Here is a 22,738-nt window from a genome sequence, read left to right on the forward strand (position 1 = left end):
AGCATCCCTCATGCTTGCATCCAGTCAAACTGCTTTTCTCCTTTCTTAAGGAAGCATCATTCTTGTTTAAATAGCAATCTATGTTATCCATTATTTTAAATAGTAAATTGTAATTTACTGGGGGGGGGGGGGAAAAGAGAACAGATTGGAAGATTGGAGGAATTTACTTGCCTTTCACACTGCTGGCTTTACCATCTTCTTCTAACCTTTCTTTCCTGTCATCCTGCTGGGTGTAACTACTCTCACCCGGTTCCATTCAGATCTGTTAAACAGCCAGAGAAGCACTGCAACATATTCTTTTGCAGCGACACTGCCTCCGGTATTACACAATCAAAGTCAAACAGCACAAACAGACCTTTCGGTCCAACCCATCCATGCTGACCAAGTAGCCCAAATGAAACTAGCTCTCTGCAGTTGACATCTTCCCCTCAAAACTTCGCCTATTCATATAGCTATCCAAATGTCTATTAAATGTTCTAACTGTACCTGCATCTACCTCTTCTCCTAGCAGTTCATTCTACATATGAACCACCATGTGTGTGAAACGTTTGCTCCTCAGGTCCCTTTTATGCCCCTGATTTTCAAACTCTCCCAACGTATGGAAAAGACCTTTGCTATTCACCTTATCTATGCCCCTCATGATTTTATAAACCTCTATAAGGTCACCCCTCAACCTCCGATGCACCGGTGAGAAAAGTCCCAGTCTCTCCTTAAAACTCAAACCCTCCAGTCCTGGCAACAGCCTGATAAATCTTTTCTGAACCCTCTCCAATGCAATAATACCCTTTCTTTAGCAGGATGACCAGAACTGTATACAGTACTGCAAAAATGTCCTTACCAACATCCTGTACATCTGCAATATGACATCCCAACTCCTATACTCAATGGTTTGAACAATAGGCAAATATCTAAATGCCTTCTTAACCACTCAATCTACAAACAACTCTACTTTCAAACAACTATGCACATGAATCCCCAAGTCTCTCTGCTCTACAACACTAACTTGGGCTTTACTGTTAACTGTAGATGCCCTTGTTTGTTTTACCAAAATGCAATGTCTCACATTTATCCAAATTAAACTCCATCTACCACTTCTCTGCCCACTGGCCCAATTGATCAAAAATCCTTTGTAAGTTTAGATAACCATCTTCACTATTGACTATACAAGTAAATTTCGGTATTGTCCACAAACTTACTAACCATGCCTAAATTCTCATCCAAATCATTTATAAGAATGAAAACAAAAGTGGGCCCAGCACCGATCTCTGTGGAACACCACTGGTCATAGGCCTCCAGTCTGAAAAAACACCGTTCACCACCACCCTATGTCTCCTACTGTCTAGCCAATTTTGTATCGAATTGGCAAGGTCACCATGAATCCCGCGTCATCTAATTTTACTAATTAGTTTACCATGCGGAAACTTATCCAAGGCTTTACTGAAGTTTATGTAGACAATGTCTACATGCTCTGCCCTCCATCTTTTTGGTCACGGCCTCAAAAAACTCAATCAAAATGCGAGGCACAATTTCCCACACACAAAGCCATGTTAACTATCCCTGATTAGTCCTTGCCTCTCCAAATGTACGTAAATCCTAGCTCTCAGAATCCCCTTGAACAACTGCTCACCACTGATGTCCAACTCACCGGTTTATAGTTCCTAGGTTTCTCCTTACTGCCTTTCTTTAATAAAGGGAAAACATTAGCCACCCTCCAGTCCTCCAGCACCTCACTCATGGGCCTAGATGATACAAATATTTCTGCAAGGGGCCCTGCAATTTCTTCCTTAATTTGCCCCAAAATCCTGAGATACACTTGATCAGATCCTGTAGATTTATCCACTTTTACGTTTTTTTTTTAAGAGGTACCACCTCTCCCGTAATGTGGACTGTTTTCAAGACATCAATATTTATTTCCCACAGTTCCCTAGCCTGCATTTTCTTCTCCACAGTAAAAAGTGATTCAAACTATTCATTTAGTATCTCTCCCATCTCCTGTGTTCCATACATAGCAGACCATGTTGATCTTTAAGGTCCCTGTTTTCCTTGCTCTTAATATACTTGTAGAATCTCTTTGGATTATCCTAAACCTTATCTGTCAAGGTTCACGTCCCCATTTTGACCCCCTGATTTCCCCTGTAAGAATGCCCCTGCAGCCCTATCCTCTTCAAGAGATTCATTTGATGCCAGTTAACTATATCTAATATGCGACTCCACCTTATTCTCAACCAGAGCCTCAATATCTTTATTTATCCATTGTTCCCTCCTCTTACCAGCCTTATCCTTCACTCTACCAGGAACATACTATCTTTAAACTCTCATTATCTCACTTTTGAAAGCCTCCCAACTTGCTAGTTGTCTGTTTACCTGTGAACAGTCTATTTCAATCAAATTTTGAAAGTTCCTGTCTTATAATGTCAAAATCTGCCTTACTCCAATTAAGAACTTTAATCTTTATGCAAGGCCTATCCTTTTCTATAACTACTTTAAAACTAACAGAATTATGATCACTGGTCCCAAAGTGCTCCACCACTAAGACTTTGGTCAGTTGTCCTGCCTTATTTCCCAAGAGAAGGCCAGGTTTTGCTCCTTTTCCAGTAGGTACAGGTACATATTGATCAAGAAAATTTCCTTAAAAACATGAACAAATTCCTCACCATCCCAGCCCTTAATACTATGGCTGTCCCAGTTTATGTTTGGAAAGTTAAAATTCCCTACAAATTACAACCCTATTATTCTTACATACATCTGAGATCTCTCTACATATTTGGTCCTCAATTTTCCACTGACTATTGGGGAGCCTATAGTTCAATCCAATCAAGGTGATCATGCCCTTATTTCGGCTTTCCACCCATATAGCCTTATTGGATGATCTCTCCGATGTATCCTAAACACTGCAGCAATATTTTCTTCAATCAAATCGTCACTCCCCCTCTTCTCTTGCCTCCCTTTGTATCCTTCTTATAGCTTCTAAACCTCAAAACATTGAACTGCTAGTCATGTCCCTCCCTCAGCCATGTTTCTCTAAGCGCTATGATATCCCAGTCCCATGTTCCCATTCATGCCCTGAGTTCATCTGCCTTACTTGTAGGACTCATTGCATTGAAATAAATGTAGTTTAATTCTTCACGGTTGCTCTGGCCTGCCTTTTGTAACTAACTTGCTCTTTTTAAATTCAGAACCATCCTCATCTGTCTATTTTCACTACTACTTAGGATGCCCACCCAGACTCCCTCCACATGCTCCCCCAACACCCCTCTCCATCCCCACCCCTGTAATCCCAAAATCCCCCCACCCCCTCTCCCCTTCCAGCGCTCAGCACCCCCTCACCTCTCCATCCATAACTCCACCTCCCCTTCACACAACCCCCTACCCCAATTTCCCCCCCCCCCCCCCACCCAATTCTGGCCTTCCATACTAAAACCGTCTTCACTTCCTATTCATGCATTCATTTAGGTAAATGTTGCTATTGTGTCTGCTTGAAATACAGGATATCACAGTCACCTTTGTTTTTGATATCTAGGCCCTTACTGACTTTCTCCATTGTGAGTACAGATGAAAAGTACACACTTAAAACATCAGCTTAATTTTACTATTCCACACAAAAATGTGTCCTTTGGCCATACATTTTTCCCGGTTATTCTTTTTACTGAAAACACACAGATAAAACACCTTTGGATTGTCTTTAATACCACCTACCAGTGTTTTTTCATGTGTCACATCTTTGCTCTCCTAATTTATTTTTTAAGCGATTCCCTGCAATTTCTATACACAAGGGCAATTGCTATTTTGGTATCTACCATAAGCTTCCTTTGGTTTCTTATCCAATCCTGCTCATTCTTTGATATCCAGGATTTCCCATCCTTGCTGGTCCTATTCATCACCTATAGGGGAACATGTTAGCCCTGCTCTCACGATGATCCTTTTGAACTACTCCCAATACTCTAATATGGATTTTCCTGAAGTAGTTGTTTCCAATTCACTTTAGCCTGATCCTGTCTTCTCTTATTAAAATTGGCGTTCCCCCAATTCAGAGCCTGTATTTTCAATCCTTTGCCCTTCTCCATATTTACTTGAAATATCACTGAATTATGGTTACTATCACAGAAATGTTCTCCCACCGACACATCTATTACTTGCCCAGCTTCATTCCTGACATTTGCATCCAACACCATCCATTCTCTTGTAAGACCTTTCTACAAGCCGATTTACAAAGCTGACCTGGACACATTTTAAGAATTCCGCCCTCTCTAAGCTTTTCACACGTTAGCTATCTCAGTTGATATTTCCGATTATTATTTGTTATTTTTATATTTCTAAGATTTGATGATACATCTGTCTTTTTATCTCTCCCTGACTGTTTAGAGGTGGATAGTACATCCTCTGCAAATTGACTGTCCCTTTTTGCTTTAAGTTCCACCCAAATGGCATCGTTTGAGGAATGCAAGATATCTTCAATACTTAATGTTGCAATTGACTCCTCGTTAAACATTGCAATACCACCTCCGCTTTTACAGCGTGGTGCCTAAAGATTGTAGACCCCGGAATATTGAGATACCAGTCCATTTCCCTCTGTCAACCATGTCTCTATGATATCACATCCCAAATGCATGAATCATCACCCTCAACTAATCTTCCATACTTACAAGAGTTACTGCATTAAAATAAATACCATCCAGCACTGCCCTGCTCCCATGTACTTTAACGTGGCCACATTAACACTTACTTCTCAACTGCTTTGGTTCTTCTATACATATCTGTGCATTACCCCCTACTGTAATTCCACACTGCACCTAATCCCCTGCCAAATTAATTTAATATCCACCACATAAGGATGTTGGTCCTATTCCAGTTCAGGTTCAACACATCGGACTTGTATAGGTCCCACCTTCCCCTGAAATGGACCCAGTGATCTGAAGCCCTCCCTCCTGATTCAAACTCTTCAAACATGCAATTATTCTGTTCACCTATTCCTATACTCACCAGCATTTTGGTACCAGGAGTAATCCAGAGCTTACAACCTTGAGGTCCTACATTTTAATCTGCTACCTAGCTCCCTAAAATCTTGGCTGCAGGATCTCATCACTCCTTCTACTCATGTCATCGACCCCACTGTGAACCACATCCTCTGATTGCTTGCGCTCTCCCCCTCCCCAGAATGCCCTGCAGCCAGTGATACATCCTAAAGTCATATCTGCAGGGGCAGGAAGAATCCTGGCTGCTTGTCCCAGACTCCAACACATCATTTTCCAACATAGAAAACTTGTTCTTGAGTGAAGTGCTGTCTAAAGGCTTCTTGAGTACCTGTCTGTCACCATTCCTCCGATTGAGGAATGCACTCCCTCTCTGACTGCAATTCCTTAAACTTTTAATATGCACATCTGAAGATATGCTTTGCACATCATTATACTTGATGTGATTCAGTTCTGACCTTTAGAATTTGCTCCCTATGCTTCTTTAGTTCTCAACAATCAGGGCTTCAGGTATCTGACATAATATTTCTTTAAATGGCTTGTAACATTCTTTGGCTTGAAGTATTATTTCATTTTTTTGTTCAGTGAGATGCTATACTACATTAAAGGAGGCATTTAAATACATGCTAAATTTGTTCACTGTTGAATACCCAACAAACTAGTATTCGTAGATAATTCTCACCTTTGAGAGTTGGGGATGCAGAAAATTTTGAAGGTGCAAATTTGTTTAATTTGATGAGAGGGTTTGAGTATGTTATATATGTCTAGAGTTGTGAAGTCTTTTGGTTGCATAACTAGTTTGCATATGATTACACACCTCTTTGGGAGAAAATGCAGATGGAACAACAGACCTTTACCTGGAACAATTACAGAAAGCAGGCGGCCAGCCCAACAGATTCAGGTAAAACACAAAATAGCCAATCCACTCAACTCAGCAGTTTGCAGTCATTTGAGTTGACCACTAACTTCAATGCTTTTTTTAAAAAAAATGAACAAAAGGATTGCCCAATTTTCAAAAACTGTATCATTTGCAACACCATGTTAAAATGTACAAAGCATCAGGAAGTTTCCAAACATTCAAGTCCACAAAATAAATAAATGTCATTAAGTGAATCAAATGATCGAGGATTTTTAAAAATATAAATACCATAAAATTAAAAATGTATTTACCTGGGTTTTTCCCAGCAATCTGTAAGCAAGTTGGACCTTGGTATAATGACTGACTTCAAAGTGCTTGCAGGTTTTTGACAGTGCAACATCTAATTGTTCCTAGATTTTAAAAACGATAATACTGAAGTTCAATGAAATAATAATCAGCCAAGTTGTAGATCAATGAGTATTTTCATTTTCAGTTATGAAATTCAAAAAATATTTGGACAAAAATTAAAATTTAGCTTTCAATTGACTGAAAAAAGTTTAAATTTTATTGAACTGAGCTTTCAGTTATATTGTCTAAAAAGGATTGGAAAGACAGAATAGATGTGACAATGCTACAAATATTTATCATCTACCAACAAGCATTTCTGCTGAATTCCAAATCACAATCAATGAACAATACCAGTTGAATTTCAGCTCAAGATTAGTTTCAAAGTTTATGTGATTCTTTGAAGCATTATTTTTAAATGCTCGTTTCAGAAAGTTAATAAAAATACCAATGAGCAAATGTACCAAGTATTCAGATGAAGTCACAAGTCGGGACCATCTTATAATCGTATCTCAAAGTGGTCAATGGTACACACTGGAACAACTAATTATTAAAGCAAATGTAATAGAAAATGATAGCTTCTGCTAAAACCTTATCAAACTCCTTCTACTGAGACACAGTGAAATCGGAGATTTAGTTCACACTTTTGAAGATGATCATTCAGGAACCTTTACTGGTGAAGTAAACAAAATAAGAAATTACTGTCAAATTTGAGCAATACCAGAATCAGCAGTGCTTCATTTTAAAAGTGGAATAGAGGAATGTTAGCTATAAAACCATTTGCCAACATAGTATTGAGTGATACCAAATTCCAAAAGTGATAAAATTAAGCTTGGATGAAGTCTGGTGTACAAAAATATTTTAAACATTTTAAATGATCAACATGAATTCATGAATACTTACAACATTTGGGAAATAGCTTGTTTTTCTACACAGTCATTTCATAAGCCTTAATTTAAAATATTTTATATAAAATCCCTACCTCTATTTGTTCCAATGTATCTTGTAATTTTGAATTCAGTTCACTAAAAAGAAATCAAAAATGTTAGCTCTTCTTCATGGCCTAATAAAATCACAAATGCCAAGGTCATCTCAATCTGAGGTTTAAATGGAATCACAAACACTATAAAGAAAGGTAATTAGCCATAGTCCATGGAGTCCATAGGCATCTCTTCCAATGGCAAGATGCAATTGGTTATGAAACTTGAGGGGCAGACCTCAGCATCAAATATGGAGCAGGGCAAGGAAATTAAAACTATCTGATTCAACCATTTCTTATGAATATTGCTTGCATATTTTTACTCTTTGCATAATCAATTTCTTTGAAATTCTCAATTGGATTTCTTGACAGCTTATAAACATGGCCTCTGGATATGTTCTTTTCCTAGAAGAGGAACATTTTCTTTGTATCCACTCTCAAAACCGCTCAATTTAAAGGTCTTTCGGAGGTCACCCCTTGACATTCTTTTTCCCCAAAAGAGGTCCCAACCTTTAAATTATTCCATGATATGTATACATATTCATTTCCACTGTCTGCCTTGTAAATCTTCTCTGGAATCTGTAAAGTGCTTTCATATCACTTTTATAGTGTGGTGATCAGAACGGCAAACAGAACTCTTAGGTGTGGTCTAACTAAGGTTCGATACAGATTCAGTGTAACATCCTACTACTTAATTTCATTCCTCTAGAAAGAAATCCTCAAGCCTGATTTGCACTTAACAACCATGCCAACCTGTAGTGCAACTTATGGATACTTTCTCTCTGAACCCCTGTTGGTCCTTTACTCCACCTACACTTTCACCTTTCAAGTAATAAGGGACGTTTCTATTTTTTGTACCAGAATTTGTCAATGGTGGACAAATAATTGGTAACTAAATCCATGTCCATGTTTAATTTGTTGCATTTCTTATAGATACGGACTATCCGCCTCAATTTGGTGTCACCTGCAAATTTAGAAATTGTGTTTTGATTACAAATTCCAAATTTATCATGTAAATTAATCACAGTAGTGGTCTTAGCACTCATGTTTGTGCAGTACAATCTCCTCCTCCAATCATTCCAAAAAACCACCCATTATTGCAATCCAATCCTTTCGGTCTTAAAGCCAGGGAATAACCTATTGTGATATTTGCATCCTGAAAACAAATTACCTGCGTTTATTCAGTAGTCTACTATCGGGAAACTTGACGAAGGACTTTTGAGAATCTACATAAATTATACCGAGTATATCAATACATTGCTGCATCTTCCAAAAATGGAATAAGATCAAATAAGCTATTCCTTTTAGAAACTGATCCTGACTGTTCATTATATTTTCAGTGAGGAAGTCATCTATTCTCTCCTTTTGTTATGGTTCCTTATTTCCCGATCACAAACATTCAGTTGACGAATGTAAAATTTATCAGGCCTGTTCAGCATGCCTCCAACATACTCCTTACTACAGAAATATTAGAAGTCAGTCTTCTGATTCTACACTGTTATCCAACAAACAAATACTGTTTGTAGTAACGCCTTTGCTATTTCTTCACTGCTTTCTTTGAACAGACGTGGATGCAATCCATTTGGATTGGAGATCTCATCCTCTCAAAGCTTGATTAGTGTTTTCAAGACATCACCTTTCTGAAAAAAAAAATTCTCATTATTTATGTCAGCATTCAATTACATATCTACCTGCTCCATTATCCCAGAAAATACTAAAGCATAAAAATTATTTAATAATTCTGCATTCTCAATTGTTACTCAAAGTTTATAGGATCTCTCTCTTAATGGCCCTATTCCAATCAGAGCTTTCGTTTTCTTTCATAAAGTGATGTGCCTATAAAATATTTTATGATGTTGTTTTAAGACCCTTGATAATGTCCTCTTTTGATTCCTCCTTTCTTTACTTCTCATCTAAAGTCTTGATATTGTCCCATTTATTTTCCCAAATTCCATGCTCAGCTCTTAAAAAATCAGCTTTTCCTTCACCAATATCTTGGTCTTTGTCATACTTATTTCCTTCTCTATTATCATCCTAAACCATATTATGAAGCCTGGATGTTCCCATGCTTTTACTTCCCTTGTATTCTCTGCTTCTTTGTCAATTACCGGATCCAATACCGCATCTTCCCTTGTTCAGTATTTTACATGTTAGATGAAAAAGGAGACCAAAGAGTAACACAATGCGGGAAACCTTTCACCTATAACTTCTGTTCAGGTAATGTCCAGATAGTTGAAATTCTACTTGTTTGTCTGGTTTACATTTAGATTGCTTCCAATTCTTGTGGTTTTTTCCCCTAAATGGATCTGTACCCATTAGCACTCCCTCATCCATGACACTGGAAGACTAATGTAAGCTCATCACAAACTTCTAAAATGTTTGACCTGGATTTCAGACTGAGCAATGAAACGGTCATGCCTGTTGTTGATCTCAAAGAAAAAAATATTTTCAGAACTATGTAGCACAAAACCAAGGAGCTCTCAAAGTAATGTGGTTGTCAAGATGGCCAAGTAACTAGTCACATGATTCTTATAGCTAACAAACATGAAGTAAAACATATTGTTTTTCATTTCTCCTAAAGTTTTACATTGAAATAAGTGATTGAGACATACACATGATTAAGGTGGAACCTGTATCATCATAGCCAAACATTCAAACAGAAAGTTCACATTTTACAAGTAATTAAAAGAAAAATCACAAATGCAATATTTTCAGGGAGTAATTATGAACTGGGAAGTTAAAAACCCAGTTAAACATCCTTCAACAAGGTGACACTTTTTTCAAAATAAGTTCTTAACAGCAAGACTGATAGTTGACTATAATCTAGTGAGTGTTCACCAGCAAGTGTTCAATCTGGATATCTCCATTTTAATGGTCATGTGCAGATGTTACTGTCAGTTCCAGAAAGGTAATAAAGGCAAATATCATTATTATTGCAAAATCTGGGTGACTATGTTAGAAAACATGAAGGCAGCAGAAAATTGTTGTAAATAAACCATTGAAATATGCTGGCCTGCAAAACATTTTACATCTATTCGATCCATGAGGCAAAACACATAGGTTAAGTCCCTTGAATATTTTCCAACAATCTAATCAATCTTTCCTGTAGTTATGCTAATTGTCAGTCATTCTTCTTCAATTCACTAAATAATTTATTACAAAATGATTTTGACAAAACCGGTTGCTGTAATAAGTATTAAAAAGCATGATGTTTCAACAAGCCTGAAAGCGAGGCTGTAAAAATAGATTCCCTCACCTACAATCTTTTAAAAGTCATAAGGTGATATTAATCCAGTGATTTTTAATTTATTTGCTCATGGCATACAGGCATCACTGTCATTCCTAATTGTCCTTGAGAAGTTTGTGGTGATCACTTTCTTCAGTCATTGCAGTCCCCATGGTATAAGTACACCCACTGTGCTGTTATGAAGAAAGTCCAGGACTTTGACCCAGCAACAGGAAAGGAACAGCAATATCCCTGTTAGGATAGTGTGTGGCATGAAGAGCAAGCTGTTCTCTTCCATCCACTGCCATTGGTACTTGGAGATGGGAAAGCCTGCAGGCTTGGCAGATGTTATCAAAGATGCCCGGTACAAATCTCTCACAAGAGTAAAACTCCTATTAGATTGAATCTTGTGAGTATTATGATTGATTAACATACGTTTAGAAGTTAAACAAATTCCCTCAGCATAAAGATTCAACATTACCAACTTGTTTAGCACATTTTTCATGTCATGGATAGTCTTAAGATAAAATGTGATACGTGCAGACTGCCATAAAAAAACCTGAATGTCCTCTAGATGAAAATTGCAATCAGTTTTATTTTGGGATGCTTCTTAAATTAGCAAATTAATTTGTTTCATACATTCAGGATCATTTCTACAAACGGGTGTCTTCGCTATCTTCAGTGTTAAATAATAATCAAGTCCTGGCTCAATTCTGAGCAGGATATTCACAAAACAACGTGACGCAGATGATGTTAAATCTTAAAAATACACAAACACCTTTGGCAAAAACCAATTTGATACCTTCATTTGTCTAAATATCAGTCAACTATGATCTATAGTCTGACTGTTGTTGAATTTCTCTTGCTTCTATTTATGTAACCCCTGACCCCATGTGATTTACTAATTAGTCTGACATATGTCATGCTACATTCAAAGATTTATACAAATGCACCCCCAGGTCCCTCTATCCCTATGCACTATCCTTCCATGGCTATTAGCAACAATATGTCCAAAATGAAAATTTGAATGCAAGGGAATAACAAACTCATAATTAGAGGAGAAAAAGCTAGTAATTTAAATTTTAAAACGAAGCTTTTTTCAAGTGGATTCAGAGAGATTTTCTTTGTTTTTGTTGACAAAGAGAAAAACCTGGCTAACATTAATAAGCTCACTTAATAAATGATAAAACATTTACACAATGACAGTCTATGTTCCCCATATCTTTGTTTTCTTTTGCGTGGACCTGTGAGATACGCAGACCCTCTGAGCAGCTGCACAGCTTGGAGGGAACATTTGATGACAATTTGCAAGGATTACAATGGTAAAATAATCCTGAGTATCCAGATGCCTGCCACTTCAACAAACCACTGTGCTCCCATGTCAACATTTCTGACTCAGGCCTGCAGCAGCATTCCAGCAAGACTCAATGCAAGCTGGACGAATAATAACTCATCGTCTGCCTGGGTACTGTACAATCTTCAGAACTCAGCATTGAGTTTAACAAGTTCAGAGCATGAACACATCCTTCCACGTCTATTACCAACCCTCACGTAGCCAGCCTCTCTTCTCCCCTGGCTTGCAATTCGTTCGTCTGCCTGGCTATCTTTTCTCCTTCCTCTCTCTACGCTGTCTTCATTCATCCGCCCGCTCACTCCCCTCATCACCACCAGCACAAATACCACCTCTTCCTAAAGACTTTTAGTTCTGAAGAGGGGGGGGGGGGGGGGGGTGTCACTGGACTCCGTGTTACCTGCTTTCTCTCCACAGATGTTGCCAGATCTGCTGAGTTTCACCAATAATTTCTGGTTTTGTTTATTTCAGATTTCCAGCATTTGCAGTTCTTAATTTTATTCAACAGTCTATCCCACCAATATAATAATATGAAATTATGTTATATTAATTTCATGATTGGCTTTCTTTGGGCATGGTTTTTATGGCATTTTGTACAACAGTTGTCACAGAGTAAAAGTCACAGTATAAAAGTAATACATATCTTTATATGTATTTAGAAACATTTTAAATACACAATAAATAGCCCCTTCTATAATCATGAGACTGGACTTATCAATAAACTTCCCAAAAATTCTCTCAGATCAACAATAACCAGACAATCAACACCCAGACAATATTCAAGGCCGTTCATGAGGTAGGAATTGTTATAATCTCTACAGTGATCACATCATCAAGAAAAAAAAACACTAAGAATTGCAAGCTACACCCATCCTACAAGATGAGTTAGTGACTTTTCATTTACCTGATTGGCTGACCTATTCTGGGTGTTACCTGCAATACAATCCTTTATCTTGACATTATTTACTTCGAGTCATCGAGATGTACAGCATGGAAACAGACCCTTCGGTCCAACCCGTCCATGCCGATCAAATATCCCAACTCAATCTAGTCCCACCTGTCAGCATCTGGCCCATATTCCTTCAAACCCTTCCTATTCATATACCCATCCAAATGCCTTTTATATGCCAATTGTACCAGTTTCTACCACTTCCGCTAGCAGCTCATTCCATACACATACCACCCTCTGCGTGAAAAAGTTGCCCCTTAGGTCACTTTTATATCTTTCTCCTCTCACTCTAAGCGTATGCCCTCTAATTCTGGACTCACCCAAAGAAAAGACTTTGTCTATTTACCCTATCCATGCCCCTCATAATTTTGTAAACCTCTAAAGTCACCCCTCAGCCTCCGACACTCCAGGGAAAACAGCCCCAACCTGATCAGCCTCTCCCTATAAGTCAAATCCTCCATCCCTGGCACCATCCTTGTAAATCTTTTCTGAATCCTTTCAAGTTTCACAACATTTTTCCAATAGGAAGTAGACCAGAATTGCACGGAATATTCCAACAGTGGCCTAACCAATGCCCTGTATAGCTGCAACATAATCTCCCAACTCAATATTCTGACCAATAAAAGAAAGCATACCATTTTCTCCACTATTCTATCCACCTGCGACTCCACTTTCAAGGAGCTATGAACCTGCACTCCAAGGTCTCTTTCTTCAGCAAGAGGTCCTGGGGATTTATCCACCTTAAGGCATTTCAAGACATCCAGCACTTTCTCCTCTATAAAATGGACATTTTTCAAGAGGTCACCTTCTACTTCTCTACATTCTATATCTTCCATGTCCTTTTCCACATTAAATACTAATGCGAAATACTCATTTGGTATCCCCCCCATTTTCTGTGGCTCCACACAAAGGTCGTCTTGCTGATCTTTGAGAGGCCCTATTCTCTCCCTCGTTACCCTTTTGTCCTTAATGTATTTGTAAAAACCTTTTGGATTCTTCTTAATTCTATTCGCCAAAGCTATCTCATGTCCCCTTTTTGCCCTCCTGATTTCCCTCTTAAGTATACTCCTACTGCCTTTATACTCTTCTAAGGATTCACTCGATCTATCCTGTCTACACCTGACATACGCTTCCTTCTTTTTCTTAACCAAACCCTCAATTTCTTTCGTCATCCAGCATTCCCTATACCTACCAGCCTTCCCTTTCACCCTGACAGGAATATACTTTCTCTGGATTTTTGTTATCTCAGTCCTGAAGGTTTCCCATTTTCCAGCCGTCCCTTTGCCAGAGAACCTATCCCTAATCAGCTTTTGAAAGTTCTTGTCTAATAGTATCTAAATTGGCCTTCCTCCAATTTAGAACTTCAACTTTTAGATCTGGTCCATCTTCTTCCATCACTATTTTAAATCTAATAGAATTATGGTCGCTGGCCCCAAACTGCTCCCCCACTGACACCTCAGTCACCTGCCCTGCCTTATTTCTCAAGAGTGGGTCAAGTTTTGCACCTTCTCAAGTAGGTACATCTACATACTGAATCAGAAACTTTTTTTGTACACACTTAACAAATTCCTCTCCATCTAAACCCTTAGCATTATAGCAGTCCCAGTCTACGTTTGGAAGGTTAAAATTCCCTACCATAACCACCCTATTATTCTTACAGATAGCTGAGGTCTCCTTACAAATTTGTTTCTCAATTTCCCTCTGACTATTAGGGAGTCTATAATACAATCCCAATAAAGGTGATCATCCCTTTCTTATTTCTCGGTTCCACCCAAATTACCTCCTGGGATGTATTTTCTGGAATATCCTCCCCCAGTACAGCTATAATGCTATCCCTTATCAAAAACGCCACTCTCCTTCCTCTCTTGCCTCCCTTTCTATCCTTCCTGTAGCATTTGTATCTTGGAACATTAAGCTGCCAGTCCTGTCCATCCCTGAGCCATGTTTCTGTAATTGCTCCAATATCCCAGTCCCATGTTCCTAACCATGACCGGAGTTCACCTGCCTTCCCAGTTAGCTCCCTTGCATTGAAACAAATGCAGTTTAATTTACTTGTCCTATCTTGTCCCTGTCTCAGCCATGCATTCATCTGCTCTATCCTCCTATTCCTGCCCTCACTAGCTCGTAGCACTGGGAGTAATCCAGATATTACTACTTTCGAAGACCTCCTTTTTAAATTCTTGCCTAACTCTCTGTAATCTCCCTTTAGAATCTCAACTTTTTCCCTTCCTATGTGGTTGGTTCCAATGTGGACAATTGACCTCTTGCTGGCCCCTCTCCCCCTTGAGAACAGTCTGCACGCTCTCGGAGACATCCTTGATCTTGGCACTAGGGAAGCAACACACCATTCTGATTTTTTGCTGCTGGCCACAGAAAAGGCTATCTGTATCTTGGACTTGATAGTCCCCTAACACAACTGATCTTTTGGAAGGCGACGTACCCCTTGTTACCTTAGAGCCTGCCTCAATTCCAGAAACTTGGCTGTTCGTGTTACATTCCCCTGTGAATTGATCACCCTCTACATTTTCCAAGACAACATACTTGTTTGAAATGGGGATAGCCACAGAAGACTCCTGCACTAACTGCCTACTTCTCAACTTTCCTGGAGTTATCCCATCTATGTGACTGTATCTGCGACTTTTCCCCCTTCCTATAATTGCCATCCATCACATACCGTTGCTGATATCCAGCGATACATAAATTCAAACAGCAAAGGAAGTAACTGTGAGGTTTTACTATGGTATCAGTTTCTTTCTCTCTCTCTTCTGCACTGATCTGACCAAGTGCTTCCTTTGTCTGTACCTCACCCTTTATAAAACTGCTGTTGTTCTGATTTTTTTTCCCCAAAGTTCAAAAACAATGCAACAGCATATGAAACAGTAATTGCTGCTCCTGGAATGCGAGGAAATCACCTCCAACACCAGCTCTTACAGCCAGAAAGTTTTCCCATCCTCCACCTTCCCTGGGAGGTATGGGCATGTGATTCCTACAGTACTGAACCCAACTGTCTTTATACCAAAACAAATTTGAAATAGCCCACATATTTTAAGAGTCAGCGCTTTTCCATTCAACATCTACGGACGATAATTGACATCCCTAATCACAGGGTGCAAACAAAAAGCCTCTGACCTGTAAAAAAGCAAACCAAGCTATATTGGTGTTCTCTGTAAGAAATGAGCTCAAGAAGCATAGCATTCCAACCGGAATTCTACCAACAAACACATTGACTTGCACCCGATTTACCATCCCAGAGAAAAAGAACAGGAAATGACATCGCCATAGTAAGTGACATCACCAACACAAAGAAACCCAAACATATAAATAGAAAGCAGGAATCATCAGCAATGCATCGTCCAGAGGCTCACTGAAGATGTTACCTGGTGTGTGACGAAACGTCAGAAAATTACCTTCCAGCTCAGCGAGCAAACCTACATCCAAACCCTCAACCTAAACTACAAATCTTCTCAAAAACGTGCTAAAAGTTAGTCTATTCAATAGCGATTGTGCAGCAACAGACCACATATTTTTAAAAGGAAAAAATAAATCACAATCTCCTTATGGATAGATGGTGAGAAGAGGGAGAGGGATTTGTTTTAAAATGCAACCTGTTCATAATATTTGATTACAAATCTAGACTCATTGTATCATAGCACCTTCTATCAAACAAACTTCTGCCCATTTCAAATGCAGTGCATTACAGCACGAGAGATTTATGGCACAAATGGAGACAGTTCAGCACATCATACTGATGTCAGCAAGCACTTTTGTGGAAATCTCATTCCTCTGTTCTATATATGTTGCCTAACAAACTTATTCTCTTGAAATGCCTATCCCATTTTCTTTTAAAATCACTGATTATCTCTGCTTTCAACCATCTTTGTAGGCAGCAAGCTCCAAATGTTTGCAACTTACCACATGAAAACGCTCTACCACATATACATTGTGCATCCGTCGCCCAAAATCTTAAACATACTCCTTAGTTTTTCTCCCACTGGCTAGTGGGAACAACATTTCTTGGCTCATCTTTATCTAAATCTGTCATAACCTTAAAAATCACACAACACCAGATTATAGCCCAACAGGTTTATTTGGAAGCACTAGCTTTCGGAGCATTGCTCCTTCATCAGATAGTGCTTTTAAATAAGCCTGTTGGACTATAACCTAGTGTTGTGTGATTTTTAAACTTTGTACACCTGAGGCCAACAGTGGCATCTCCAAATCATGTCATAATCTTGTGCAATTTAACCAAATCTCCCCACATACTCCTTTGCTGCAAGGTGAACAAACTTGTCCAGCTGTAATTAAAATTCTCCAATCTCTGGAAACATTCCAGTAAATTCTCTTCCACCCTTTGAGACTTTTGCACTGTTGGTGAGTAACAGTGGATAGAACACTCTCCTCATGGAGAGAGGAGCTTTATAACGATTCATGATAACACCCCTGCTTTTACGTTCTGCATCTATTAACAAAACCCACACAATTCGTTCAGGCATTCTAATTACGAATCTTTATTTCTTGTCGCATTCAAAGATTGATAAACATGCACCCCCAGGTTTAACCTTCCCCAACCCAGTACTCCAGAAACACTTTTCCCCAGGGTGAGTCCACTTTGAGGCTTGAAGATTGTTGCAACTCCTCAATCAGAATTGACGTATTGGACGAGAGACTGTGAAAACAAAAAGCGACAAAGGCCTGAAAGAGTAGGCATCTGTCTGAAAGAAAGCACTGCTGTCCTACCTTGGTCAAAGCTCATTGGACGCTATTAACACCACAGAACTGGCAAGCCCAAAATTACAACTTATTACCTCAATTGCCTAATAACAATCCTAGTCTGGGATTCCTGCCCACACACCCTGCTATTGTCTGTACTTCCTCTCACTTCTGCTAAAAAGCTATTACTTCATGCATTTCTTTATTAAATTCCATCCATTACCTTTCTGTCCATTCTGTTAGCCTATTACAGAGTCATAGAGACGTACACATTGGAAACAGATCCTTTTGTCCAACCCGTCCATGCCGACCAGATATCTCAACCCAATCTAGTCCCACTTGCCAGCACCCGGCCCATATCCCTCCAAACCCTTCCTATTCATATACTCATCCAAATGCCTTTTAGATGTTGCAATTGTACCAGCCTCCACCACTTCCTCTGGCAGCTCATTCCATACATATACCACCCTCTGCATGAAAACGTGGCCCCTTTGGTCTCTCTTATATCTTTCCCCTCTCACCCTAAACCTATGCCATCTAGCTTTGGACTCCCCGACCCCAAAGACTTTGTCCATTTACCCTAGCACTGAAGAGCAACCCACCCAGACCCATTTCCCGACCAACACACCTAACACTGTGGGCAATTTAGCATGGCCAATTCACCTGACCTGCACATCATTTGGATTGTGGGAGGAAACCGGAGCAAACTCCCCACAGACATGCAGGAGTCAAATCCAGGACCCTGGTGCTGTGAGGCAGCAGTGCTAACCACTGAGCCACCGTGCCGCCCATAAATATTTTTTGGCCCAACTAGTCCACACCAACCCTCCGAAGAGTAACCCATCCAGACCCATTTCCCTCTGACTAATGCACCTAACACTGTGGGCAATTTAGCATGGCCAATTCACTTGGCCTGCACACCTTTGGACTGTGGGAGGAAACTGAAGCACACGGGGAGAATGCCTGTGTGGAGTTTGCACAGTCACCCGAGGCTGGAATTGAACCTCGGACCCTGGTGATGTGAGGCAGCAGTGCTAACCACTGAGCCACCACACCGCACCCTACTACTCTTCAGTCTGAAATGCAGCCATTTAACACAATTCACTATTTTCAAACCTTAAGCCAACTTTATTCATGTTGATTCTGATACTTCAATTCCAAGAGTTACAATAATGTTAACCAGCTTTTTTGAGAAATAGTTTGCCACTTAAAATTCATACATATATTCAATATATTCTCTTCAACCTCTTTCTTGATCAGAAATGTAATTAGATTAATCAAGCACAACCTAACTTTCATGAATCCATGATGGCTCTTAACATTATTAATCAAATGTTTCCAAATGTCTGTCAATTTTCTCCTTGCTTATTATTTCTCAAACCTTTCCTCATACCAATGTCAAACTAACTGATCTGTAGTTGATAGAATTGTCTTTGCATTCTCTGTTGCATAACAACTTGCCATTCATGTTTTCTTCATCTCATTTGTCTTCTTTTTTTTCCTCTCTCTCCACAGTTATTTGGTAACAGAGTATTTGGGGTCTTGCACTTGAACACTCAATATACTGGCACCAACTGGCAAGTTACTTTCATAAAAGTAAAAGCCTTTCACAATATTAACAAATAGCTGTGGTTGAGGAGAAAACTAAAATGACCTAACTAGACCAAACGAAGGGAAACTGAGGCTCTGAAAAGCCTCTTAGGTATTCTGAAGTTTAGTTAAAGATGCAAACAGTTTCGCTAACACTGAATTTTCTCAACTTTTAAAAAATGAACCAAGACTGAAGAGTATCATGTTTTTATTAATAAGTTGTTTAACTTAAAATATTATCCATGGAATATAACTGAAAAAGATTAGAGAACAGGTATTCAATATTCAGTGACTCTATAGAGATTGTGCCGGAATGTTTCACTTTTTCCCAGTTTTCTACATTTTCACTGTTCTAGATGCTGCTGCTGGGACTTGGTTCCCCCATTACAGTCCATTTGCCAAATAAAGCTGTAACCACAAACCTTGCCAGTGATTGTGACTGATCCATTGATAAACATCAGCATAGTCAGCAAGTACACAAAGCAAAGTGAAACAGAAGTCAAGAAATCTGTTTTTAAGAGCAAACTCTGAAGCTGTTGCACCAGATACTAAAATTGTGTGAAGCCTGAATGACATATGAAAGCTTTTTCGATTTAAAAAAAGCATAGTAACTGCTGTGATATGATTCAAACGACAAGATAAAAAGACCAAGAGTCAGTTTGGAGATCTTGGTTAACATTTAGTATGCCTTGCTCTTATCCAGAATTACTGTCAAAGATATGAATCATATATCCATCTGTCACATAGACAGAGCCCATGAACAGATACTTTTCAAAGTGTCTTGCTATTTTCTGCACCCTATGCTTAAGGCTTTCAGGACATGCTTTGACCATGTAAACTCCAGTATTGCTTTCCTTTGAATAGTTGATGCTATTATTTGAAAATTAGGCCACGAGTTAACAAATGTATTTCACATAATTGTGCAGTTTAACTACACAAAGGTTTGAAAGCCATCCAATAGATTGTCTCAGGTGGTCAGGATGCAATTTCATGCATCAAAACATTTTCAGATTTACTTGTAGTTTACCACTTCATTCAGTAAAGTTCAAGGTCTAGTAAATAAAGATGAATGACAAATAGAAATCTCTTATTTGATTTATGTATTTAAAGATCAGTGTTACCTTATGCAGCTGTAGTGTTTGAATGTGCTAGCTGCTTTCTGACATTCCAAACAGAGTTGTATTGCTCCAGGATAATCTTCTTCCTTAAACAAACAATCATAAAGCATTCAGACCTCAACAAAACCATGAAACCAAATTTTCAGTTGTAAAAAATTCCCAAATTGTAAATAAAACTATGAGCGAATCTACATTAAAATGCTTAGTTTAACCTTGAATGATCAGTTAGTGACAAGGCATACATGTAAGGCCAGGCTTCAGGGCAGAAAGACAAAACATATGAATTATGTGACAATGAGGGCATAGAGCAGAACAGAAGACACTATCCTTTTAATATGATAAGCCAAGCCCTGGTGATTCAGGTGGATGAAGACCATCATCTGGCTCTAATCTAAGTGGAGCTTTGAAGTGTGAGGTTTTGCATTCGCAATAAAGCATAGGAATACAAAATAAACAGGAAGATATTAAGAGGGCACGGGGAGTAAAACGTCTTGGAATGGATCTCCACAGGCTCCTGAAGATGGCAGGCCGAGTCAATGAGATAATAAAGGAACATGGGCAAACCTTTCCCACATTGGGTGAGGTACTGAACAAAAATGCTGGGATATCATGCTGGAACTGTACAAAAAAGCAAGATCAGTATAGAATACCTATAATGTGGAAACAGGTCCTTCAGCCCAACAAGTGCACACTGACCCTCAGAAGAGTATCCCACCCAGATCCACTCCCCCATCACCACTAACAAATGCACACACCTTGAACACTACGGGCAATTTAGCATGGCCAATTCAGCTAACCTGCACATCTCTGGATAATGTTGCCAGAGCTTGAAAATTGCAGATCGGAGTAAAAATTGGATAGGCTAGTGCTGTTGTACTAAGAACAGAAGCAGCTGGGATACATAATTGAGGTGTACAAAATAACGTGGGGTCTTGGATAGTGAAGACCTACTTCCCGCAGTGGAGAGGTCAATTACTACCTGGTACAGATTTAATGTGCCTGGTAAAAGGATTGGAGGGCTCAACAGAAAAAGATTTTTCACGCAGAGAGTGGTGGAATTTCACTGTCCACTTCGACAGCTAAGGCAGAAAACTTTAGGTCATTTATAAGTAACTTGGATCTGCATCTCTATAACCTACAAGGCTGGGGCCCAGGTGCCAGAAAGTGGGATTAGAATGGGCAATTGATTTATTCAGCTGACACTGACATGATGCGCTGAATGGTCTCTTTCTGTGCTGTAATTATTCTATGGCTGTTGCTATGCTTCAGTCAACATCCTTCCTTAATTATGAATTAAGGTGACCAAATAGAGCTGAGCTGCCAATTGACTATGATCTAAGTGAACCATGAAACCATTTCTCAGAATATTGGTTAGTGCATTGAGTATAGGAGTTGGAGGTCATGTGGGGAACATTTGAGGACTCTGGGTCTATACTTGATGGACTTTAGAAGGATGAGGGGGAAGCTAATTGAAAACATACAGAATACTGAACGACCTTGACAGAGTAGATGTTGGGAAGGTGTTTCCATTGGTAGGAGAGACCAGGACCCAAGGGAACAGCCTTACAGTAAAGGGAAGACCTTTCAGAACAGAGATAAGGAGAAACTTCTTCAGCCAGACAGTGGCGAATCTATGGAATTCATTGCCACAGATGGCTGTGGAAGCCAGGTCATTGAACAGATTTAAGAATGAGATAGGTAGGTTCTGGAGTATGAAGGGAATCAAGGATTACAGGGAAAAAGCAGGAGAATGGGGTTGAGAAACTTATCAGCCATGATTGAATGGCAGATCATACTCAATGGGCTGAATGGCCTAATTTCTGCTCCTATGTCTACGGTCATGTTGCAGCTATACAGGACTTTGGTTAGGCACTTTTGCAATCCTGCATGCAATTCTGTCTCCCTGCTATAAGAAGGATGTTGTGAATCTTCAAAGGGTGCAGGAAAGATTTAAAAGGATATTGCCAGGATTGGAGGGTTTGAGCTATGGGCAGAGGCTGAATAGGCTGGGGTAATTTTCCCTGGAGCATCAACGGCTGAGGGATGACCTTATAGAGGCTTATAAAGTCATGACGGCCACAGATAGGATGAATAGACAAGGTCTTTTCCCTGGGGTGGGGTAGTCCATAAGGGCACAGGTTTAAGCTAAGAGGGGATCTAAGGGGCATAAAGGGTGGTGCGTGTATGGAAAGTACTGTCAGAGGAAATAGTAGAGGCTGGCACAATTATGACATTTAAAAGGCATCTGGATGGGTGTATGAATAAGAAAGATTGAGGGGGATGTGGGCCAAGTGCTGGCAAATGTGACCAGATTAACTTAGGATATCTGGTTGGCACAGACGAGTTGGACAGATAGAGATGTATAGCATGGAAACAGACCTATGATTCTAAATTAATGACTTACTCCTGCTCCTTTTGAAATAATACGATCACAATTGGATTAAGTGTTCATTAATATCTGGTGACATGCTGCATAACTTTCTGATGTGCACAAGTCAAAGCAGTCTACTCGATTGATGCTTCACTCACAAGATTAAGAGTTCATGCATTCAATCATGAGCACACTGTGGATACAGTGGGTGCCATCTACAAGACACATTCCACTGAATTACTAAGGCTTCTTCAATAGCACACAAACCCA

At 39.4% G+C, this 22,738-nt stretch overlaps 1 protein-coding gene across 3 annotated transcripts in view; it reads right to left on the reverse strand.

Moving 5' to 3' along the window:
* Positions 1–22,738, reverse strand: part of vps50 (VPS50 EARP/GARPII complex subunit) — a 181,325-nt gene that overhangs the window by 91,925 nt on the left and 66,662 nt on the right. For all 3 annotated transcript variants that reach the window (XM_072575489.1, XM_072575492.1, XM_072575490.1), the window contains 3 exons: positions 20,101–20,183; positions 7,157–7,199; positions 6,141–6,239 (listed from right to left, as the gene is read on the reverse strand). In XM_072575489.1, the coding sequence (XP_072431590.1) occupies positions 6,141–6,239; positions 7,157–7,199; positions 20,101–20,183 (225 nt within the window). The remainder of the gene's footprint in view (positions 1–6,140; positions 6,240–7,156; positions 7,200–20,100; positions 20,184–22,738) is intronic.

The sequence above is a fragment of the Chiloscyllium punctatum genome, chromosome 8 (genome assembly GCF_047496795.1).
Source record: "Chiloscyllium punctatum isolate Juve2018m chromosome 8, sChiPun1.3, whole genome shotgun sequence".
In the NCBI taxonomy this organism is placed as follows: Eukaryota; Metazoa; Chordata; class Chondrichthyes; order Orectolobiformes; family Hemiscylliidae; genus Chiloscyllium; species Chiloscyllium punctatum.